The sequence below is a fragment of the Astatotilapia calliptera genome, chromosome 5, assembly GCF_964374335.1.
Source record: "Astatotilapia calliptera chromosome 5, fAstCal68.1, whole genome shotgun sequence".
Lineage (NCBI taxonomy): Eukaryota > Metazoa > Chordata > Actinopteri > Cichliformes > Cichlidae > Astatotilapia > Astatotilapia calliptera.
The window spans coordinates 25,116,294-25,139,008 of NC_137426.1; the positions used below are offsets into that span (position 1 = coordinate 25,116,294).

Consider the following 22,715-nt stretch of genomic DNA (forward strand, 5'->3'; position numbering starts at 1 on the left):
GCTGCACAGATAAAATCAGCTTAACAGTTCAACAAAACTCAAGTTTATTTTCTCTTTAAAAAAAGAAGTCAAATTTAGGTCCTCGTAAAGTTTTAATAGTCAACAAATGGTTAATAAAACAACTATGAAAGATACGTGGACTTGCATGCACGCACACCCTTTCTATAGAGTGAAGTTCCACAGAATATTATTTACCTGAGGGCAAGACTTCCTTGGAAATGACACGGCCTCGTGATCAGGGAGGGCTTTAAAAAGCGTTCAACCAGTCAAACTGGCACAATACACCTCTTCTACACTCAGAGACGCAACGCTCAGCAGCAAACAAGCAAGTAAGTATTTCAAATGATTCTTAGATGATTTTGTTACTGAGCACCTGTTAAAGAAAAGCTGAATTTCTTCACGTTTCAGTTTTACATTTGTGAATATTTTATATTGTGTCTATTTTTCCCCTCCACTCACCTATTTTGTGTTTTTTCTGTATCGCAGAAAAAGCAGCCTTCCACGCATTGCTTATTCTGCATATCTGATACGAGCATGGTCACCGCCGAGGAGCTCGAGTGCTGCGTGTGCTGCTACGAGTATTCACGCAGCAACAGGATACCGCGGGTCCTCCACTGCAACCACACCTTCTGCGCCCCTTGTCTGGAGAGAATGTCCAAGCTGGAGGGTGCCATCTACACCGTCTCCTGCCCTCTCTGTCGTTGGATTACCTGCACCAGAGCCAGCTTGACTTTGCCAGGGGCTCTGTGGGTCAACACAGAAATCTGGGACCAGATTTCCACGGAGCAAAATCAGAATGAGAACCATTCAATGGAGGATTTAAAAGACCCAAAGTCGCTACTCATCGAGCACTCACTGTAAGTATAAGCTTCAGAACTGCGGTCCAGTTCCTCTGGGGGTTTTTTTTGTTTTTTTTTTTGAGAGAAGTTGTAGTCTGTATCTTACCTAGAGATCTCAATAAATAAAATTTCTCCTCTTTCCTTTTAGACCCGTTTCACAGCATTCACGTTTGAAGTCCACACTCTTGAGGGTTTTCAGCTGCATGCCTCTGCAGAGCAGACACTAAGTGATTAACAGCAGGATTTGTACCTCTTACATGTTGTTTAATCGTAGACTGAAGTGTGCAAGACCGTAAAGTTTGCATGATCTGAGCTCCACGTAATGGACCTGCACACAGGGCTTCAGTGAGAGTTTGCGTCTTGTGAAGAGTGAAGGCCTGAAAGTCTTCCGTGCGGCTTGACTTTGTGTGAACTTGACTGTGATTTGGAAGGCACTGAATCTGCCTCCATTTAAAGTTGTGACTGTGAACCTTTTTGTTGTTTTATATCAGCAACAGCAAATGTACTAATGAAAAAATAAATCAGATCAGCACTGTTTATCTGAACAACGAAGATGATTTAAAGCATGATTTTTATAATATGATTTATTTTATAATGAAACTTTTTTGTCACTTTACCTGTTTTATACATTTTTAAGAAAACAGTGTCATTTTTGTTAATTTTTTTCTATTATAAGAATCACAAAAATGAAGGGTTTTAACTAAATACAGTGAAATGCAAACTGTCTACTATGTATGTAAATAGCCGTCTGTGATACAAACATGTTAATGAACATCATCTGTGAATAAAGTGTTTGGAACTGAAGGAGCACATGTTCAGTTTTCAAATATGGGAACCGTTTAATAAATGTTCAAAAGTATCCAGCACTCATTGTTTTCTTTGAGACTCTACTGTACTCTGCTGTGTTTATTGACACCAAGAGCCAGCTATCTCTGCACATATGTTACTATGTTTCACAATCGTATAAAAACCTTAAATCATTAACCATCGTAAAAATGTATCACCCTTCTATGCTGTATTCTTTCACACATGGTAAATGGTAAATGGCCTGTATTTATATAGCGCTTTACTAGTCCCTAAGGACCCCAAAGCGCTTTACATATCCAGTCATCCACCCATTCACACACTGGTGATGGCAAGCTACGTTGTAGCCACAGCCACCCTGGGGCGCACTGGCAGAGGCGAGGCTGCCGGACACTGGCGCCACCGGGCCCTCTGACCACCACCAGTAGGCAACGGGTGAAGTGTCTTGCCCAAGGACACAACGACCGAGACTGTCCAAGCCGGGGCTCGAACCGGCAACCTTCCGATTACAAGGCGAACTCCCAACTCTTGAGCCACGATCGCCCACATGTACAGGTCACACTGCTTGTGAGCTTCCTGTTAAAATTAAAGCTCTCATCTCCCCTATTGTCTCCACTCATGTCAGTTCCTTACTAATAACCAGAGATGGGCAGTAATGCGTTACTTGTAACAAACGTAGCAAACCTCCGCCTACCCCTCTCCTGCTTTACAGGTAAAAATAGAGCATATAATTAAATTTTTGCTTGATGCATAAAGTTAAAAGATTAAAACTGATAAAACAAGTTTTAAAAAGAGACTTCCATTTGATTACATTTTGTATGATGGATTATTCAGAAAAAGTAGAATTGGGCTGAAAGATCTATCGCTTTATCACCTATTCAGGTTGTAAATCGTGTTTTTAAAAAGTAACTAAGTAATTAATTACTTTTGAAATTAAGTAATCTGTAAAGTAATGGGATTACCCTTTGGGGAAGTAATTAGTTACTGATTACTTTTTCAAGTAACTTGACCAACACTGCTAATAACAATCCAGACCTGATAAGACTTACACATGGGGAAAGAATTTACTGATCATTTTACCATTTTTTCAAGTTACTATGAATTTCTCCTCGGTAGTTTCAGTTTAGGAGGAATTTAGATACATGTAGGTAGTTAAATTCATGAATATGGCCGTTACGCCAGGCTGCTCTTTGTTGACTTTAGCTCTGCTTTCAATATGATACTCCCGGACAGACTAATAGTTAAACTGCTGGAAATCGGACTTCCTTCTACCACCTGCCGCTGGATCAGAGACTTCCTCTCAAACCGTGCACAGAGAGTTAGAGTGGGCCTCATCTTTCCTCACCCCTCAGCCTCAACACTGGCTCTCCACAAGGCTGTGTACTGAGTCCCCTACTGTACACACATGACTGTGTTAGTACCCACCCAGACAACGGAGTCATCAAGTTTGCAGATGATACCACCGTGGTGGGGCTCATCTCTGGGGGAGATGAGACGGCGTACAGAGCTGAAGTTCAGAGGCTGACAGATTGGTGTGTAGATAACCTGGACCTCAATACCACCAAGACAAAAGAACTGGTAGTTGACTTCAGAAGGAGGAAGTCTGAGCTGCAGCCTGTCAGCATCAACGGGGAGTGCTTTAAAAGGGTCTCCAGTTTCAAGTTCCTGGGTGTGCACATAGACACAGACCTCCAATGGCGCTCTAACACCTCTGCGGTTTTAATGAAGGCCCAGCAGCATCTCCACTTTCTAAGAATCCTCAGAAGAATGGACCTGAAGAAGGAGCTGCTGACCGTCTTCTACCGCTGCTCCATTGAAAGTGTGCTGACATATTGCATCGGTGTGTGGTTCTCCAGCTGCACCACAGCACACAGAAAGGCACTCCAGAGGGTCATCAATATGGCCCAAAAAAATCATTGGACATCGACTTCCCTCCTTGAAGGACCTGTACAGCACTCGCTGTCTCAAGAGGGCACGCAGCATCCTACGGGACGGTACACACCCAGGACACCGGGTGTTTAAGCTGCTGCCGTCTGGCAGGAGGTTCAGGCTGCTGAGGTCCCGAACAAATAGACTCAAGGACAGCTTTTACAACAGAGCAATAGGCCTGATCAATGTAAATAGCTGACCTGACTGGATACCTCCCTGGACTTTTTTTTGGGGGGGGAGGTAACAACAGTAAAAACATTAACAATAATAATATTTATATTTATAACAAGGTGCAATAATGACTAATGTGCAATACAAATATTATATATGTTCTTTTTTTATTACTAAGTTAATATAGTGTGTGTCATATTATATGTAGTGCTGACGTAGGACAGTTTTCCAATTTCATTGTACTATGTATGACTGCGCAATGACAATAAAGAGTTATCTTAGAGAGAAAAAAAAAAAAAAAAGGAATGAATGAGGAAACGAGTCGCTGTGAATTTGAGGTTATTTTATTGGAAAACAATGAAATTGGATTACTTAGCTGAAACCTTTGTCCCTGAATTAGATCTAACAGCCTCTTTATTATACTATGTTAGGATTAAACACAGACGTTACAACACAAAACTGATGCAAACAAGGGGAAAGGAATTACTTTGGGGGAAAAAAAAAAAAAAAGCTGATAATCCAAAGAAACACCTCCTTTAAAAATTCAAAAACACAGTGACTGCTGTTCTCCAAACTTTAGTATAGAAAACCTTTCTGAGACGAAGTAAGCTGTACATGTAAAGGACAGCTGCACCTCTGGGCGAGACATAGCAGTATAAAGATCTCTCTTTGAGACACGGGATAATTCATGAGAACGCTAAACTGAGACAGTTTGCATACATTTAATCAGTCAGTCCTTGTGTAGCACAGTGTGCAAGTTTGTTACAACTTCCTAGCAAGCATTTTCAGAGCGTCACAGGGAGAAAAAAGGAAAATCTCCTTTGTTATGGAGAGGCGTGGGAATTTGGGGTGAAATTTGTGTGTTTCATCTTCCCCCCTCTCCCCAGCCCATGTGAGGTTTTTTTAAAAAAAATATTTATTTCAAGGACATTTGATTTCCCCGCTCTTACAATTTAAAAACAGTTTTTCACATCATTTCTCAGACTGGGCATCCACTCTGAATTTCATAAATACATTCAGCACTCAGTTATTGTAGGGTTTTTTTTTGTTGTTGTTTTTAAAGAGATTCTATTGCATAAGGACAATCAATCCTGGCTAAAAAACACTGTCACTACATTAACAGACTATCACATGTGCACTTAAATTAACACATATCCATCAGTTTTCACCGTATCTCTTCTTTTAATCCACATCTTCGTGGACCTCGCTCTTCCTACCTCGCACAGACATTAAAACTTAATTTAATAAACAGAAGACATATATGAGTAAACAAACATAAGGTACAGTCATTATTATATCACTAAAAACACAGGGCCTCAGTGGATTAGTGTGAAAACTTTATAATAAGGTTCACAGGAAGGAACAAGAGAAAAAAAAAACTAAAATAAAACTAAAAACTGTCAGCTTCATCAGTCTGGCAAGTCAGCGTCTTGAAGCTCCTCAAGTTTCGTTGCAGCTTGTGATAGGAGGAAAATCTCTCTTCACAGATAACCTCGAGATAAAACAGCTGTAAAATATGTTTCAACAACACCATATTAATACATCAGGATGCAATGGGGATAAAATGTGGACCATAAACAATTTAAAAGGGAAAAAAAGATAAATAATACAGAAGATCATTTCAATAACACTAAGAGTCCGTAAGAGCATATAAATGTGCTAGAGGTGAAACGCTGTCTTGTAGTTCAAAGCAGCAAACAATAAGTGACCAACAGTTACTCTACAGTTTAAAATGTCCCTTTGTGATATCATATGGGGAAGTGACCCCCCCCCAATTCTTTGTGCGAGATTTCCTACAAATATGGATACTGCGCGAGGCGCCTAGGGCTTAGCTGGTAGGCACTGTAAACCTCGGTTCGGGGCGTCACACTAACATAAGGAGAACCAGTGGCGAACTGATGCTGGTAGGCTGCGGGGAGGCCGTGCAGCAGGCTGCTCACCGAGTCCTTGCGACTGGCCGAGTCTCTCCTGGAGGAGGATGAGGTGTACGTTGCTGCATAAGCGGAGGGGGAGTGTCCGTGGGTGCTGTGACCACGGCCCAGCAGCTGCTCCGTGGCCTGAGAGGCTGAGGAGAGGGCAGTAGAGGCCGGGTAGGTATATAGGCTGGGGGGGGCGGCAGCAGCGGCCGAGCCGGACGCCAGGGCTGCCACCTCGGGGAAGCTGTAGTGAGAGGCTGAGACGGCCTGGTGGAACGTCTGCTGGCGACGTAACGATGAGTCGCTGTGGGAGAGCCCCGAACGCTCCTGAGATGAAGAAACTACTGTGTGAACCTTTGAAAATAAATACATACACTCAATCAGACGCTGGGTACAACATGCAAGAAGATTATAGTCTGCATCTACATCTTTGGTATCGTCAGTTTTTTGTGCCAAATGGGGAGGAACAAACAAACAAACCCCCACTTGTTTTTCCCCTCCCTTTTTTTGTGTTATATAACTGCCAGATAACAGATGAAGGTGCGCGCTTGAATGTTACCTACACCGCAGACAGCTTTGGGCTTTTTAAAAGGGCTGCAATTATTCATCGAGTAACTCAATTATAAAAAAAGCGTTACCGTAACTGCCACAACTGTCAAACCACCTACTGAACTTGCTCCAACATGAAGAAAAGCAAACTCTGGATTTGCTCCCATCTACCGCACTTTGTTTTGCACAGTGAAAAATCTTAACAGCTACAGAAGTTAAAATAAACGCATGTGTGTGCAGATGACCTGTTAACATAGTCTGAGTGGGTGGGTCTAAAGGGGGGCATAGGGTGCCCTAGTGCACATTTGACTTTACTAATATTATTTTTAAGATTTACGTTAATATAAAATCTAATGCATGCACAAAACACACATAAAAACACATTAAATCTACCTCAGGAGATAGAATACTGTCACAACCCTTTTGCTCTCTTCTAATGTAAGAAAGCCTTCCAAGAAGCCTGAAAACAAGATTAACTTGGCATGTAAATACAATGAACAAAACAAAAAATATATATATAATCTATCTATACACTGTATTATTTTTATTTTTAAATTGTTACAATTTCTAAAATTTATTATTAATTTAATATTTTTATTTACAAAAGTAATTCTGATTACTCAATTGATGGAATAATTCAATTACTAAAAAAACAAACAAACAAAAAAAAACCAGCTGCAGCACTAATTGTGTTGTAAAAATAACAGCCGGAGCCTTAAGAGGAAAAAAACGAGGGGAAACTCCTGGTGCTTGACATAATGTGCATATAAAGCAAAACTAATGCTAAAATTAGATACTTTTAGATGTTCAGCTGTCCAATCGCTGCATATGGTACAAATGCAAACCTCACCGAAAAAGTTTCAATACACGTTTCCCCCAGCAGAGGGCAGTAAATACACGTAGGCCTTTAATAACAGGATATTAAGAATCCTTGGGAAAAGGTGCTAATGTCATAACTTATGACAGATCCTGACCTTTTCACTCAATCACATGATGACATGGTGCACTCTGATGTAGCTTACCTATAACCTTTACTCTCCTCATATTGCTACAATCAAAATAAGGGCCCAGCCTCCTGTAGTTGATTAGTTGCGTGGTTATGGACAAGGATTCTCACAAAACAATGTCCCATTAACACACATTAATTACTTAATGTAAAACCAACAAGATAAAACAAGCCTCACCTGGCTGAGGTTTAAAGGGTGCGACTGGCTTGGCACCAGTCCATGGCGCTCCACACTTTCCCCTGAACTGCACGGCTGTCTGTTAGAGGATCTCTTGGGCTTGATGTAATTCACTGAGAATTCAAAGCAGTAAGACATACTTAATTATGCTTTCACACTTCAGTTAAATACACTGCTAAAACTACAGCAGCACACGGGTGACTCACCAGTCTCCAAGCGTCCTCGGGACTCTGCTCCTCTCTCAGATGCCTGTGTTTTGACTGAAGGTGCCACTACTGCCAGAGACTTGGCCTGGCGAGATGACATGGTGCTTGCTGGGTTAAGAGTGCGTGGAAGGGGAGTCAGGGGGCTGGCGGTAGAGGAGTCCGAGTCGTGTACGGTCACACAGCTGATAACGTTGGTGCGCTGGCTCAGTTCAAGACTGTGGAGGAAGTAAGTAATTTCCCGGGTCATATCAGGCAAACGAGTACGTCAACAGCTTTCATTCTACATGAATTGGGTCCCAGTGCTGTCTATGAGCTCAAAGAAGCCTTGCTTTGCATTTCTCTCATTTACCTTGACATTCTGAAATTTCAACTTAGGAATGAAAGTGATCTGAGAAAGAAACACCACACCACTGTTCAGTGCAGAAGAGCATCCTGTTCTCACCTAGCAGGGTGGAACTTATGCTCATCCTCCGTGTCTGTGTCACTGTGAATCGTAATGATGCTGACCGCTGGGCTCGGCGTGTCCGAGATCACGATCGGCTGTGACAAGGCTGCGCTGGAGCTGGGTGGAGTCACGCCACTACTGACCACTGATGCAGTAGATACACCCCTACGGGAAAGAAAAACACCACCATCACCAACCATTGACTGTGTGTTCAACCCATCAGCTGCGGTACCACGAAGAAGACTTTAAATAAAAATTTAAAAATAACGCCATTTTCTTTGCTTCTAGTTTCAACTAGTTTTTACTCCCATAAGAAGGCTTTTTGTCTGAGTGGCAACACCTATCGTTTAGCAGAATACAGCAGTGGATGCTGTGCCCTCAGTGCAGGTATAAAAAGTGTCCTGTCACTGTTTGCAAGCGAAAGAACCAGTGTGGCAACCGTCACAGGCCCTTTAGCCATCTCTCCCTCAGTATGGTAGCTTAAACCCCAATGAGGACTCTTAAAATTAAACTGGAAGAAGAGCAGAGCTGTACCAACCTGTTTCTGTTCTCTCCACGTCTGGCTTTCACCTTCTTCCTCTCCTGCTGAGTCTTGGTAATGCTCCTATAAGGTCAAAGGTCAGACTAGTTTAGCCTTCATATTTGCCATTTTACTTCACCTTTCAATGCAGTATTTCTCATGTAGTATGAAATTAACCAGTTCTAGTGTTGCTACTCAACTAAACAAAACCCCCAAAAGATTTGTAGCATCTTATTAACTTATCTGAAATGAGTTAATTGGAGGCCAAAGTGTTTGCGTATGAAATAACAATAACATAGCATTTCAGATACTAGTTATGAAAAGCGATAGAAAGTTATTTAATATTTAATCGATTTCATTATTTTTATTCTAATTTAACCTGAAAGAAATAACATTGAAAATGATTCAGCTTTAAATTTGAGAAGCCCATCAGTCTACATGCATCTTTAACAGTTGTTGGTTGACCCACCGCCAGCTGTGTCCCTGCTGCGTGGCAGCATCTGAGTGAATCGTTTCCACAGGTGATTCGGTGACATTTGACTGATGGGCAGAGCCGTGGATGGCTACGCCTGGGACCTGCTGCCATGATGATGGTATGAGGATCTGTTGGGTACCAGTGGGCCAGGCCTGCTGAGAAAAAACAAACAGAAAAGAAAAAAAAACACAACAACCAACACTTGAGTACATGTAATATGGAAGACAAATTGTGTATGGATGAAAACAAATTATCTGATTGTTGGAATGGGCCAGACAAACTGAGCCATGCGGACATATAAATTCCAAAGACTGAATACAAAGAGGCAAGCCAATGGCCAATCTCTTCTACAGGCAAGAGCGCAAAGCTAGATAAGCGAGCAACCTTTCCCAAGCCATTCCTTAATTATAACATTGCCCTGCAACAAATCCACAAGATGATAATCATGCAAAGCACAAACAATGAAGCACTGTAAAATGTCAGATCAGGTATAAAGACAAGTAGGCAGAACCATGGTGCCTGTTAAAGAAGAAACACTAAGAGATTAGTTGAGTTCCCTGCTGCTAAACAGTCTGCTGATGATATGTCTTGGGAAAAGGCATGCCACATGTTCTGGGGCTGAAACAAAAACCAAACAAACACAAAAAAGAAAAAAGTATGTGTCAGAGTCAGACAGGCTGTCAGGACAGTTTAGAAGACTTTGTTGCTGCAGCCCCCTCTGCTGAAACCAAGGAAGGACATGACAAGAGAAGCTGCAAGCAAAGCGCAGACCAACTCAGCAACACATGCGCTCCATGCCCTCAGCAGACCTATGGGGAAAGACTGGGGAATGAAACTGTGAATGGTGTGGGGCGAGCATGAGTAAAAACGCAGTGTAAATTTGGTCAATTTTGCACTGTGGAGGGGGTTTATAAAATAAAGTAGTAATATAAAATGTGATGCCAGAACACACACAAAAACGTTTGATTTTCCTATAAAAATTTGCATCAAACGACCATAATTATGAAAGGTGACAAATCCACATGTGAAGAGGAACGATGCTGAAATACGATGTGTAAAACAAAGATGGGCCCCTTACAACGCGTGGCAGAGAGGGAGCGGAACACTTGCAAAGAAAACAAAAAAAAGAAAAGAAAAAAAAAGGAGAGCAGGGCAGGAGAGAGATGGCATTGTTAGTGGTAGAGGGAGTGTGCATGTCTTTCTTCGGGTATGTCATCGTTGCTTTACCAGCACTGTGGCTGTGTGTTCCAGGAGGGTAGGCCGACCCACCCCAGTGCCCAGCCCAAGGGGCAGAGAATACTGCGGGGCTAGGCCTGCTGGGGGTGGGTGCAGGGTGGCCACCATCAGGGGTGTGCAGGAACCCTGGAGGAGGGAGGGGCAGTGTTAAGTCATGACGAAAAGTAGCGCCCTTCAAGACTGATACAGATTTTTCTCTTTTTTAAAATAAAAACAGGCAGAGCAGATACACCCAGCTGCACAAGAGATGCACACTGGCACTGCTGCCCATCTGGAGACCTGGTCTCTGCAGAGTGCAGCAATTATTCCTCAATTTAGCAAACTGCAATTAACCAGCTTTTGGAGCCAGATGAGTCTCACTACACATGTGGCCTTTCTCCCACATAAAAAGACTGGGAATAAGAGGCCTGGCCAAAAGTGGTGATCCAGTCAGCTCTTAAAGCAAATTCAAGTGGAGACACACAGTCAACAGAAAAAGAAAAACAAACAGAATACAGTAAAGCCCAGGCCCTCGACTTATTTCAACAATTGCATTTAAGTAGCTAACATCTTATGCCCTAAATTCCTTAGAAGAACCCGATCTGCCTTCCTCCTGGCAGTAAGACCAACAAAAGCAGGGAGAATTTTTAGATGCACTCAGTATATCCACAAAGGAGCAAAACAAGGCATCAGTGCTCCACAAACTGGTGCAAGTAACAGCGGGATGTTTCCAGATTTTTTACAGTAACCCCTGAGCTGAAATTATTGAATGACAGATTATTCAGAAAAAAAGAAAGAAAAAAAGGTGTATTTATGTACGTTTAAGTTACATCAGATAATAAAGAAAACCCAAATACACCAGACCCCAGTTACAACTTAACCTCATCTCTTCTTCCAGGAAATGTGAATATAACCTCCATCTATGTTCAGTGTTGGACCCATTCAGAATGCACAGCTGTCACTCGAATGGTCACAATAAAGACTGAATCCATTCACGGCACAGAAGCATAGAATTACAAATAAAACGGTGAAAAGTGAGCAAATCAGTCAAAGCCGCAGCACTTCTTTCTGCCTGCCCGTGTGTGCACTCCCACTCTCTTGCCAAGTGTGTGGCACGTCTAAAAGCGGAAAAGTTCTCAGGTAAAGGTTGCAAACAGTCACACACAACGCTTTTTTTTTTTTTTTTTTAAACAGTCATAACATCACCCACTGTAAATCCACAATCAAACTCACCCAAAAATAACTAGGGAACAGAAAAGGTTAAAAAAAAACAAAAACAAGATGCTGTGTCTCTTGATAGAAAATTCATAAATTAAAAAAAACAACAACAACAACACAAAACTCAAGAATTCCTTCAAACGCTGGACCTTCCAAACTCTTACCTGTGTCAGCATACTTGGCTGTATCTGCAAGGACTGAGTAGACTGGTTCTGAGGTACTATCGGTACAGAGTTCTCCACCCTCACCGGGAAACTGGAACTCTTACTGGATGACTGCAGCCCTAGAAAACAAATTATGACAAACATCTCAATTATTAAAGGATTAAAAGGATCTACCATCTACTACAACATCTACAAATATTGTAGTAGATGGTAAAAAAAACAAAAACAAGACTTTGTTGGTACAGAAAGCCTGACACAAACCAGCACAGAGGATTCATACCTTTAATACTGAAATCAAAGTGAATGTTTGTAATCAACTTTATGACTTACCTTGGATAGTGGAGGGTGGACAGACGATGAGTGTCTGCTGGAAGGGTTCCGTCTGGCTACACAGCCCAGCAGGACGCGTTGGGATCGGGACACTCTGCTGAGTCAGCCCGGGAATGTTGATGGTCGCCTGCTGGTACAAAGCTGGCTGGTAGTTCAGCAAAGGCACCGCACCCGCTGCAGAAGGCACCTGTTAAACAACAAAGCCCATTAATACCAGCAAAGACTACAGGTTGACAGAAGAGTAAAAATTTAGCATCATACCTGGTTATGCTGGTTTAGTTGGCTACTGAAGGTCACGGTGAGGTTGCCCGCTGCAGCACTGGGGACTGCATTGGTCGAGTAGAGGGATTTGCTGCTTTCATAGGAGCTCCGGCGCTTGCAGATCTCCATATTCTGGAAGCACGACTTCACACTGAAGAGGAATTAATACCATTGCATCAGCAAATGCATTTAAATAGACCAATAACTCTTCATCCTGCTACACACACTTACTGGGAGCTATGGGGATAGTCCATGAGGTGGCTCATCGTGACAAAGGGGTGACCCAGAGTTTTTGTAGGTGTGATCCTTTTGTCAGCATCCAGACGAAGCATTCGCTTCAGGAGGTCTATAAACTCTCTCCTGTCAGCTTTCTCAGCCAACATGTCAGTTCCCTCCAAGTGAGAGGAAAGGTTGACCTGGTAGGTTAATGACAAGAAGGGAAGGACAAAAAAGGAAAAACCTGGTCAGGCAATCACTACATGCCATATTTAAAGCCATTTCCTGGGTTATGCACTTATTTGGATATACCTGCATCATGTCATCCAGACAGTTAAAGATGTACTTTCTAGCCTCCTTAGATTTGATGCCCATCTCCATTTCATGTTCTGACGGGGTCTAAAAAAAGAAGCACAATATCCATTTATGTTTCATAACACTACCATTTACAAACATTAAATCGGTTGAATGGGGACAACCAAAATAAAGGAACCAAATCAAAACGAGCATCAAGTCTCTTTACAGCTTATTCAAGAAGATACTCGTAATATTAACCTTAAGCCTCCAGAGCGGGTAGCTAGAGTCAGGGCCTCGATTGAAGAAGCGGCTAGTCTTTGTGCCGGCACTCAGAAGATACTCAGCAGGTAGGCCTTGAGTCTGGGAAATGTAACGGATCTGGACACAGAAGAAAATATAGAGATAAAGCAATCACTGCAGAACTGCGATGTTTCAAGTACTGTGTAGTTAAGAGTACTATAACTGACTTATTAAATACGTATACCTGGATTTAGAGTGGCATGGCATTTTAGAACCCTCTCTTGGTTAATAGGTCAATTATAATTTGCCAAAAACACTCAATCTGATGTGAGAAAAACTAAATACCATTCTCTTACAAAGCAGGGTGGTGGCACATTCATGTAGTCATGCTTACTTGAAGAAAAATGTGACCTTTATTCGAAAGGAAGACTTTCCTAGTCTTTCTTTGAGCACTGTTTTTGCTAACTTGTAAGTCCTTGGGACCATGAACATGACTGACCTGGTCATACTCAGAGGCTCCAGGGTACAAAGGCCAACCCAGAAACAGCTCCGCAATCACACACCCTAGAGACCACATGTCAATGGCCTCACAGAAGGGCAGCCCCAAAATGATCTCTGGAGCTCTAAACAAGAAAGATGAGATTTATACATTAATGTGGGGACAGAACTGGGCTACACAACTGAATCACATTAACACAACTCTTACGCATAACACTGCAAACTAAAAGGCACTTAAACGCTCCACTTGCCTGTAGTAACGGGACTGTAAGTAGGTTGAGCACACTGCTTTGGATACATGACTTGCAGAGCCGAAGTCGATGACCTTCACCCTGTAGGGCTGTCTAATGGGGTCCACCAACATGATGTTTTCAGGCTTCAAGTCTGCATGAATTAAACCCAGGCTCTTCAGTTTCATTAGTGCTGTAGCCACCTAAAGACATGAACACATGAGAGTTAGTCTGGGTGAAAAAAAAGAGGAATCAACTTTTTTTCTGCATTCACAGTTTGCCAACCTGCTGCAAAATGGGGCGGATGTGCCGTAGGGGAAGTGGGCTGAACTTGCTCTGCTTGAGAAAGTCGTACAAGTTCTGTTCAAGCATCTCAAAAACCAAGCAGGTGTGACCCTTGTGTTGGAAGCATTCGTACGAACGCACAAAGTTGTACTCATCTGCGTTCTCTGCACTTAGCCGGTTCAGAATGCCCACCTATTAGGAAAGGAAAAAAAAAAACAACCAAATATGATGAGAAAGACAAACGCTAGTACACCCCTATGAAGGGAATGCAAGTGTAGTGAACAGCAATTTGTGTATGTAACGTAAACTTTTAGAAGAAACTGGTACATCGAACAAAATCCTGTTTACTTACCTCAATTTGGCCCTGCCGAGCATATGAAGGGTGGTTTTTCAGAATTTTGATTGCTACAATCTCATTGGTTCCCCTCTTCCAGCACTTAGCCACTTGTCCAAATGTGCCCCTCCCCAGGAACTCCAGCACTTCATAGCCGCTGGACACGGAGCAGAGGATCTCATGCTGCACAAGCTGATAATCCCCTTCACCATTGGAGCTGCTGCTCTTGGTGGTTGGAGCAGAGTGAGGTATGGACTGGCCTGTGCCCCCGCCTCCACCGCCGCCTGTACGCGTGGAGTAAGTTGCCGCAGGAGCTGAGAGCTCTTCTAATATCTGGACGCTTCCACATCCGCTTCCGCTACAGTCGCTGGCTGCCTCCATCTTTCTCTTCTGCCCATGCCTGTGCCCCCTAGTTTCAGAGGACGTCTCGTGAGCATAAGAGGAGGATGTAGCCTGCTCAGTGACGCGTCGACTGGATCCACGAGGAAGACTGCCGGTGCTATCAGCTGCTCGCACCACCACTTGACCCCTGGAGCCGGGCGCTGTAGGGGGGAAGACCAGAGATGGCGCAAATGGTGGCACAGCCATGGCTGGGGTGAATGTGTATGCGGACTGGCCCGCTATGGATCCGTAAGCCTCAGTGGTGGACACGTCCCAAACGTTGCTTTCCACCTTGAGCTTCTTGACGCGGCAAAAGGCACTGGAGGAGATTGACGGAGGGGAGAACACCTGCAGCTGCTGGGAACTCATAGCTGTAAAGAAATTGAAGAGTGTTAGCCACATGGCCTACCAAACAAAACAAAACAACCCAAACAAATACAGTTGTGTGTCTTACAATAACTGTGATACATTATTGTACTGTGTAAATTTCTCCAGCCAAACCTCATTTCTTTATATTTTGGTACCAAAATGGAAATAGATGCAGTAATTTAATGAAGCATGTACAAACATAAATAGAAATAAAGCATATAAAACAAAAAGAAGTCAGTATTTGGAAGGACCACATTTATTCCTCAGCACAGCCTGAACTCTTAGCCAAGCTTCTTGCCATTTTAAGTAGCCTTCAGGGATAGTTCTCCAGGCATCTTGAAGGACATTCAAAGTTGTTCTCTGGATGTTCACTACCCTTTGTTTTGGTCCGTCAATACGACTTCTTGAGTTACCACATTCACAAGTCAGGAAAAGATTTACCTCTGACCTTAACCTTGAAGTCAATGTCACCAAGATTCAAACTCGTCTGAGATTTTCAGTAAACTCACCTATGGCATTAATTTAAAATCCTACACCGCCATGTTCTCGAGTCATCACATTCACAAACTTGTGTCTATGCTGTCTAGCAGCATTATGACAATGTCCCATCATCCTTTTATGACTGGAAAAAGCCAATTTTCAAGGGAGAACTCTGAAAGACATTCAGCAAGCCTGTAGAACTATTGCTTAACAAAAAACAAACAAAGAAAAACAAAACACCAAAACCCACAAAGAAATGAGAGATGCCTCAAGAATTTTGCACAGTTCTGTTTTGTTGCAAGTTTATTAGGTGCAGTGAGATAGTGCAGTGCATCAGGCTGCATATTAAATATAAGTCGACACCTCACAGTTTGATCAAATTCAACCCATATCTATATGCCTGCATATTAAGCAATTTCAGGAAGTATGCCTGATGAATGAAAACTGCATGAAACACTTATTTAGCTTTACAACTAGGCAGGATCTTGCGCAAGGGGTAGCTGCATTTCCAAATCCATGCATACCTATTGAGGCATGAGGGGCACCCATGATTAAAATCATATTCTTTTGGAAAGTGGTAAATCATCAAACAAAAACAAAGGGCGGGGGGTGTCTAATGGGTTTTTGAGATTCCAAGTGAACTGAACAATAAGTCTTCTGTAATGCCAGTTTGAATCACATGGTGGTGTAGTGAGTCAATATGGAGTCCAGACTGCAAGAGCCCAGTGTGGAAAGAAGAGGAAATGTAGCTCAAGAGGCAAATGTGAAAGGATGCGTATTGGAGCTAACAATACAGTAATCAGTTCCTTAAGCACCCAGAAAGAGTCATTCCCCTTGTAAAGAAAGGGAATTTAGAAAGAAAAAACAAAAATAGTAAACATCTGAGTGGTACAGGTGGTGGCAGCAATGAAAACTTTTGGTTTTTAACTCTCCCACTTTAACCTTCTGTACGCCACAACTTTGTTCTTCTTCTTGGTTGGGTGACGGACAGCACAAATAAGAGTAGCTTACAGACCGGTTGTACCATATACTTTGGACACAGGGTTGCGACAACTGCGCAGACCCTCACGCTTCCTGCCTGATGATGACATTTACTGGAATGCTAGTGGATTCATGGATATGTTAAGTGTAATGCAATCTTAATAATGTTTGTTATTAATTTGCTATAATGCCAAATGTGTGGCATAAAGAAAATACCCATGCAAGTGTAGGCAGCAGCTCTTGCTACTTCTGTGCAAATACAGTTGGCAGTAGCCCAAAAAACCACATGACTGAACAGTGGGAAAACAAATGCCAGACAAAGGCCCCAGCTACAAGACTCCGAGGATGCACGTGCAAACAACCTGAGAACGCTATGCAAAAGATTTTACAGATGCACAATAAAATTTAGCATTATATCTAATACACTTACAGAAGTTACTAAAATAAAATATACATGTGCTGTACTTTGTACTATTCTCAATGTGGTCAGACTAAACTTTTGATGTTTTTGTGACTGGAATATCTACACAGCAGTCCTTCAATTATGTCACTGGCATGATCACGTGACAGTTTAAAAATAATAAAATAAAGTTTAAAAAAGAAAATTATATCGGATATAAAAGTAAAAAAAATTCTGAACAGTTGGGAAAATTTGTGTTACAGCATCCAGAACATATGAAAAACAACTTATATTTGATGTTTTGCAAAGAAAACAACAAAAACAAAGCAAGCTAACAAACAAAAAAACAAACAAACACTAAAATGAAAGCAGCTATTACTGTATGAGGTGGTTTTTTTGTATCTGTCATTCTGGGAAGGGAGCCAGAAGTGCTCAGCTGCATGTCCAGTAAGAGGTGAAGAGGGTAGTTAGGATCCATTCAATAACCACAGCCATTTACGTGACCTGTTCCAGCTGATTGAAGAATCCGGAAAGTATGTTGACCGAAACTGGATTCAGACAGCAACAGCAATGATGAATTCCTTCAGCAAGTAATATAGATGGATTTTGCAGCTGCCAGTTCAATATTCAGGCCACAGAAATACTATCCTGGAGTAAAGGGTCCGTAATCATACAACTTTTCCATCTCTCTATATTTCTTCCTGCAGCTCAGGTTAATGTCACCATCGACTCGAAACATCCTGAAGTCTGATACCATCCGACAGTGGTCCAGGAAGTATGAGTGTGTCACTTCGTTGCTGCAATGCTCCACGAAGCACATCAAGCTCCAATCACTATCTTAATCAGTTATGACAAGCGATCGCTAGAACAACGACCGCTCTGAAACACCCATTGTTTCCTCAGTAGCTCCTCCAAGATTACAGGCCTCGCTTCTGCCAGTAGAACTGTCACCACAATGAGCTGATGGAAGACTTCCCAATAACTAAAATATGATGCACAAAAAACCCCACTAACAGAGTGGTAAAATGCACCTGGTAAAAGTCATGTTGAAGCAGGGGGTGGGAACTTGTCTGATAAAGTAATTAAAATTGGGGGATCTGCTGTTACTCACCAGAAATAAAAATAAAAATCTTAAGTGAAAAAACAACAACAAACCAGTGATTTTAAAAAAGGAGAGAGAGAGAAAAAGCCCTATAACAAATCTACTGCACCACTTATGGCAAATACTGTTATTAATATGGGGACAACTACATTAAAACTTTCTGGTAAAACACTGCGCCCTAGTGGTGAAACCTTTAGTTAAATTTAGCAAATTCTGATTTTCATTTACTTTTAAGGGAATAAGCCAAAGATTTTTTTTTTAAAAATCTGTTATTTCCATTTTTTAAATTTATGAATGGACCTGTAAAAGCAGTAGCAATGGCCAAATGTATATTCTGAGTAGCCCAATTTTTATAACTGACCTATTTGTATACATTTAGAGCCATTCCACATAATAAAATAAATTACTTTTTAATTTCTTGTATCTTTTATTTGTAAGTTGTATCTTATATAATTTATTTCAGTCTGTTACTGTTCTTATTTTCTTGGAGCAACGGTAACCACATAATTTCCTCAGGGATTAATAAGGTATTCTGATTTAAGTTATTCTGTTCAATTAAAAACTTTCCATAAAAAAATAATGTTTCTTCTATAAAATAAATATTATTTTAAAGATTTAAGCCTAAATTATCCGATAAAATAGCTTCAGATCTGCTTTTAAACAATGTCCACGATCTACTTCTTAGTGGAGAAGGAAAAAGTGAACACGCTTGTGTTAATTTAAGTTTATATAGTCATGCGTGTTGCTCATCTAACTGTAGGCAACGCTACCTGGAACTTGAGAGTGAATTTCACTGTAAATAACTGCGAGCTGTGTGTGTGTTTCTGTGCAAGTCAGTAAGCTGGTTTAGGTAAACCGACAAAAGAAACGAAATAGCAAGCAAGCATAGTGACAACATTAAAGGACGGACGTGCTTACGGAAAAGTTTCATAACGGCGTTAACAGGCAGAGACAACACGGAGAACATGACAAACACACCGCCCGGCAGTAGTGATCTGCTCTTTGATATCAGAAGTGTTTGTCGGTTAAATTAAGCTACTGGTCTTGCAAACGAAAACCCGTATTTAACACAAACCTATTGTCAGGCTCTTACACAGACCCACTTCTACTGCAATCTCGATTAATAACCTGCACGACTCGTCCCCGTGTTCTGAAGCTAGTTTTCAATGCTGCATTTACCTCCTAAAAAATCTGACTGACCCCTCACTCGTTTTTCAGTCGACCCTTTGTTACAACAAAAACCCCTCGAACTGCCCTGCTAAGGGTGGAGGGTGGAGATCTTCGACGGATCGGCTCAACCAAATTCTTTAGCTACAGTTTACCATTCACGACTGAAGTTTATAGACAACTGCTGTGTTCAAGCCACTGATGACACATCTCCATATCGCTACTAAAAAAAACTAAAATCCTTCATATTTCTGGTAGTTGTTTTTCCTGCTAAAGTAAGAGACTTAAGATCAAATCAACAAGGCAACGATACTTAACTCGCTAATGCTAACATGCTAACGCAGCCACTTTTTTTTACAATATGGTGCTTAAAAAACATCTCATCCAAGCAAGCGGGGTCAAATCATTCTCAAGGTGCCCAGAACAGATGGTGAATGTAGAGTGACTTGGAACATACCGGATTTGATGTTAGGACAGCTTGGAAACACAGGCTTCGTCCGAGGTTTAAATCCCACTGCAGTCTGCTGCCAATCCGATTAGCTTCCGCTAGTTAACCTTAAATGCTAGCTAGGCCTGCATTGTGTCTTCAGTCAATGGTGAGCCCGACAGCGAGAGAAGGCCTTACAGCGCAGAACCCCCAGAGGGGAAAAGTTCTCATGGTATCAATAAATGAATTCATCTAATCTTAAAATTTATACAGCAGTTAGTTATAACATGATTTATCCTTCTCTAAAATCGACTGCCTTAAAGCAGCGAAGACCACTTTTCACCGGAACTAACCACGTCCTTATACAGCTACGAATCCGACGTCATTTCCGCGCATTACCGTAATTAGCAGGAATTCTTCATATTTTATCATTAATGAGATATATATATTTGTTAAACAATATGAATAAATAAAAAACATGTACAGACAACAAAGTACCCAACGCTGTTATGATCTCTCTATTGTCAAAAATATAATCAGCCATATTTGGAATCATGTTACACAGCAAGTGAAACAAGAGGGGGAAAAAAGACATGTTACGGTAAAAAAAAAAAAAAAGACATTGCCGTGACGTAACCAGAATATACCAGTAATTTTCCAGCTGTTGTGCTAAACTTTGTTAAACGAAAATTAAAGTTTGATCCGTTTTGGTGTTAGTAAAAATGATGATGACGATAATAACGATAACAACAACAATAATAGCAGTGGTAGTAACAGGGCAAAGAGTGTTATGGGCACATGACAGGGCCTAAACCAGCTAGAGTACAGCAGGGGTGTCAAACATAGGGCTTTGGGCCAAAATTCCCCTGGCAAACCCTCCAACCCAGACCACAGGACAGGTTTGGAAAATGTGAAGGTAGGAATAAACATTAACTTATAACTTTACTTTCAGAAGTTTTACAGCTTTTCCTACTGATGATGACTTTGGCCATGACCATTCATGTTACAAAATAAAAAGGAATGAGATAATGAGATAGGCATGGAGAACACAACAGCAAGCATGTTTTGTTTGAGTTTGCGGCAGTGTGTGGAATTACCAAAATTAAAGAGGAGATAGCCTAACATATGAAACAGGAAAAGACCACTGTGTAATTCATTTATTTCAGCAAAGTAACTATATTCTAATTATCACCTATGTTTATGTGGTAACTGTAACGCAATAGAGATACTCATATTTTGTATTTTAATTACATAATTCTGGTACATATATTCAGTTACTCCCCAACACTGTGTATTGGGTAAGGTTCAAGTACATCATTCTCCAAAATGTTGTCCAGGTGATTTTGTTTTTGGTGCCTGCACTGCATCAGTTCTTCCAATGTCTGTATTGGCTTTGACTATGAGGTCTAACCAGTGTTTTATGTATTGATATGTGTCGCTGAGGCTGGACACTCAAAATCAGAACCCGGAAGAAGTCCAAGTCCTAATTAAACTTCTTAACAGGCTCTGAAATGTACTCAAATGTCACAGTCTGTAGATGTGACAAAGAAAACAGGTGAGCTGTTTATTGAAACGCTTGGAAAAAGTTCAGACAACAAAATAAAGTCCAAATGGGGGGAAATGAAATACTGTGTCCAACTAACTATCAGAATAAAGCAGTAAGTGAGAGGATTGATGAGTGATATTAGATTTACTGGATGCAACTTCAATAATAAATGATTGTTGTTGTTGTTTTTTACATGTTAATAGCATTTCACACTTTCACACTGTTCAGCAAACAAGTAACTTAGAAGAGCAACACATGTAGAGGTCCACACTGTGTTTAGAAAAGTTAAACTTAACATGGACATATACCCTTAAAATGTCCACTTTAGCAACTGTCACTTGCCCAGTGATGCTTACCTTAGAAATTAATCTCTTCTTCCTTTTCTGTCTTCTCTTTTTTTCCCGCTGTAATCCACTGCAAGTGTGTGTAAAATCTGTCAGCACCCTGCAAAATGTTTTCTTCTATTAATGTTATGACAACATTCATTTGAACGAAAAGCATTCTAAAGGCCTCTGATACATTTGCTATGCTCCACCCTGGTTACTGTTGAGTAGCAATAATCAACCTGGCTTGTATATTTTAAAATGTCATCTTTTTGTAACATAACAAATTTTCCAGGCGCGTCTGGAAAGCCACAAATCTCTTTTTTTTTTCCAGGAAAAAGAAGCATTAAGCAGCCAGTCTGTTTTTTTTACTGATGGACGACCATAGATTTAAGTGTGCTTTTAAGCATGAAATAAAATTAACACACACACACACACACACACACACACACACACACACACACACACACACACACACACACGCATAGTTTCCCTAGCTAAACAGCAAAAGATACCAGATCCTAAATTCAAACATTTTCATTCCTCTTTGTTAGATTTTAGTAGTTAGCCTGGAAGATTTTCAAACATGGTTGGTGTAAGAATGGGCTGTAAGAAAGTACTTGCTTTGTTATATCACACTAAAGGAATTACAAAATGTGAGTACCCATGTACAAATGCCTCATTCTCCTAAGCCTAGTCTGACAAAACAAATAAAGAGGGATGCCCATCTGAAACAGTCTTTCATGTCCTTGAGCAGTCAAAGGAGAATTTATTTACTTCAGTAAAAATGATCAATAATCCAATAAGATAATACACCATTGCAATGCAAAAACTTACTGAAGTGGTATATACACGATTCAACTTCTCTTTTGTAACCATAATGCAAAAATTGCATGCACAGTTGTACTCTTAAAAGCATTTCACACTATGCAGCAAGAAGGTACCTTAGAAGAGCAACACATGTACAGGTCCATACTGTGTTTAGAAAAGTTAAACATTAATGTGGACACTGCATGTCACCTTTAAATTTCCACTTTAGCAACTGTCACTTGCCCAGTGGTTCTTACCTTAGAAAATAATCTCTTCTTCCTTTTCTGTCTTCTCCTTTTTTCCAACTGTAATCCACTGCAAGTGTGTGTAAAATCTGCCAGCACTCTGCAAAATGTTTTCTTCAGTTAATGCTATGACAACATTCATTTGAACATAAAGCACT

General features: G+C 41.1%; 1 protein-coding gene and 1 long non-coding RNA gene across 7 annotated transcripts; one reads left to right on the top strand and one right to left on the bottom strand.

The window, feature by feature from the left end:
* The first annotated feature begins 189 nt into the window (after nt 1-189).
* LOC113021723 (uncharacterized) lies at nt 190-1,698 on the top strand. The gene is made up of 3 exons (XR_013909044.1): nt 190-329; nt 487-857; nt 988-1,698. It is a non-coding gene; the product is annotated as an uncharacterized LOC113021723 (long non-coding RNA).
* Nucleotides 1,699-4,071: 2,373 nt separating this feature from the next.
* On the bottom strand, nt 4,072-22,671 carry hipk1b (homeodomain interacting protein kinase 1b). 6 transcript variants are annotated; one of them, XM_026168403.2, is made up of 19 exons: nt 22,570-22,671; nt 21,536-21,623; nt 14,345-15,078; nt 13,993-14,184; nt 13,729-13,910; nt 13,479-13,602; nt 12,998-13,117; nt 12,755-12,841; nt 12,458-12,642; nt 12,227-12,377; nt 11,966-12,152; nt 11,636-11,754; nt 10,266-10,400; nt 9,033-9,193; nt 8,582-8,647; nt 8,041-8,208; nt 7,599-7,813; nt 7,393-7,505; nt 4,072-6,013 (listed from the first exon to the last, which is right to left on the bottom strand). In XM_026168403.2, the coding sequence occupies exons 3-19, from the start codon at nt 15,074-15,076 to the stop codon at nt 5,537-5,539; spliced, it is 3,414 nt and encodes a 1,137-aa protein (XP_026024188.1). In that variant the 5' UTR covers nt 15,077-15,078; nt 21,536-21,623; nt 22,570-22,671; the 3' UTR covers nt 4,072-5,536. The 6 variants fall into 6 exon arrangements, with proteins under 6 accessions (XP_026024188.1, XP_026024191.1, XP_026024189.1 ...); XM_026168406.2 differs by lacking the exons at nt 21,536-21,623; nt 22,570-22,671 and adding an exon at nt 19,664-20,011 and having other exon boundaries at nt 4,072-5,250; nt 5,684-6,013; XM_026168404.2 differs by lacking the exons at nt 21,536-21,623; nt 22,570-22,671 and adding an exon at nt 19,664-20,011 and having other exon boundaries at nt 9,033-9,190.
* Between the last annotated feature and the right edge of the window lie 44 nt (nt 22,672-22,715).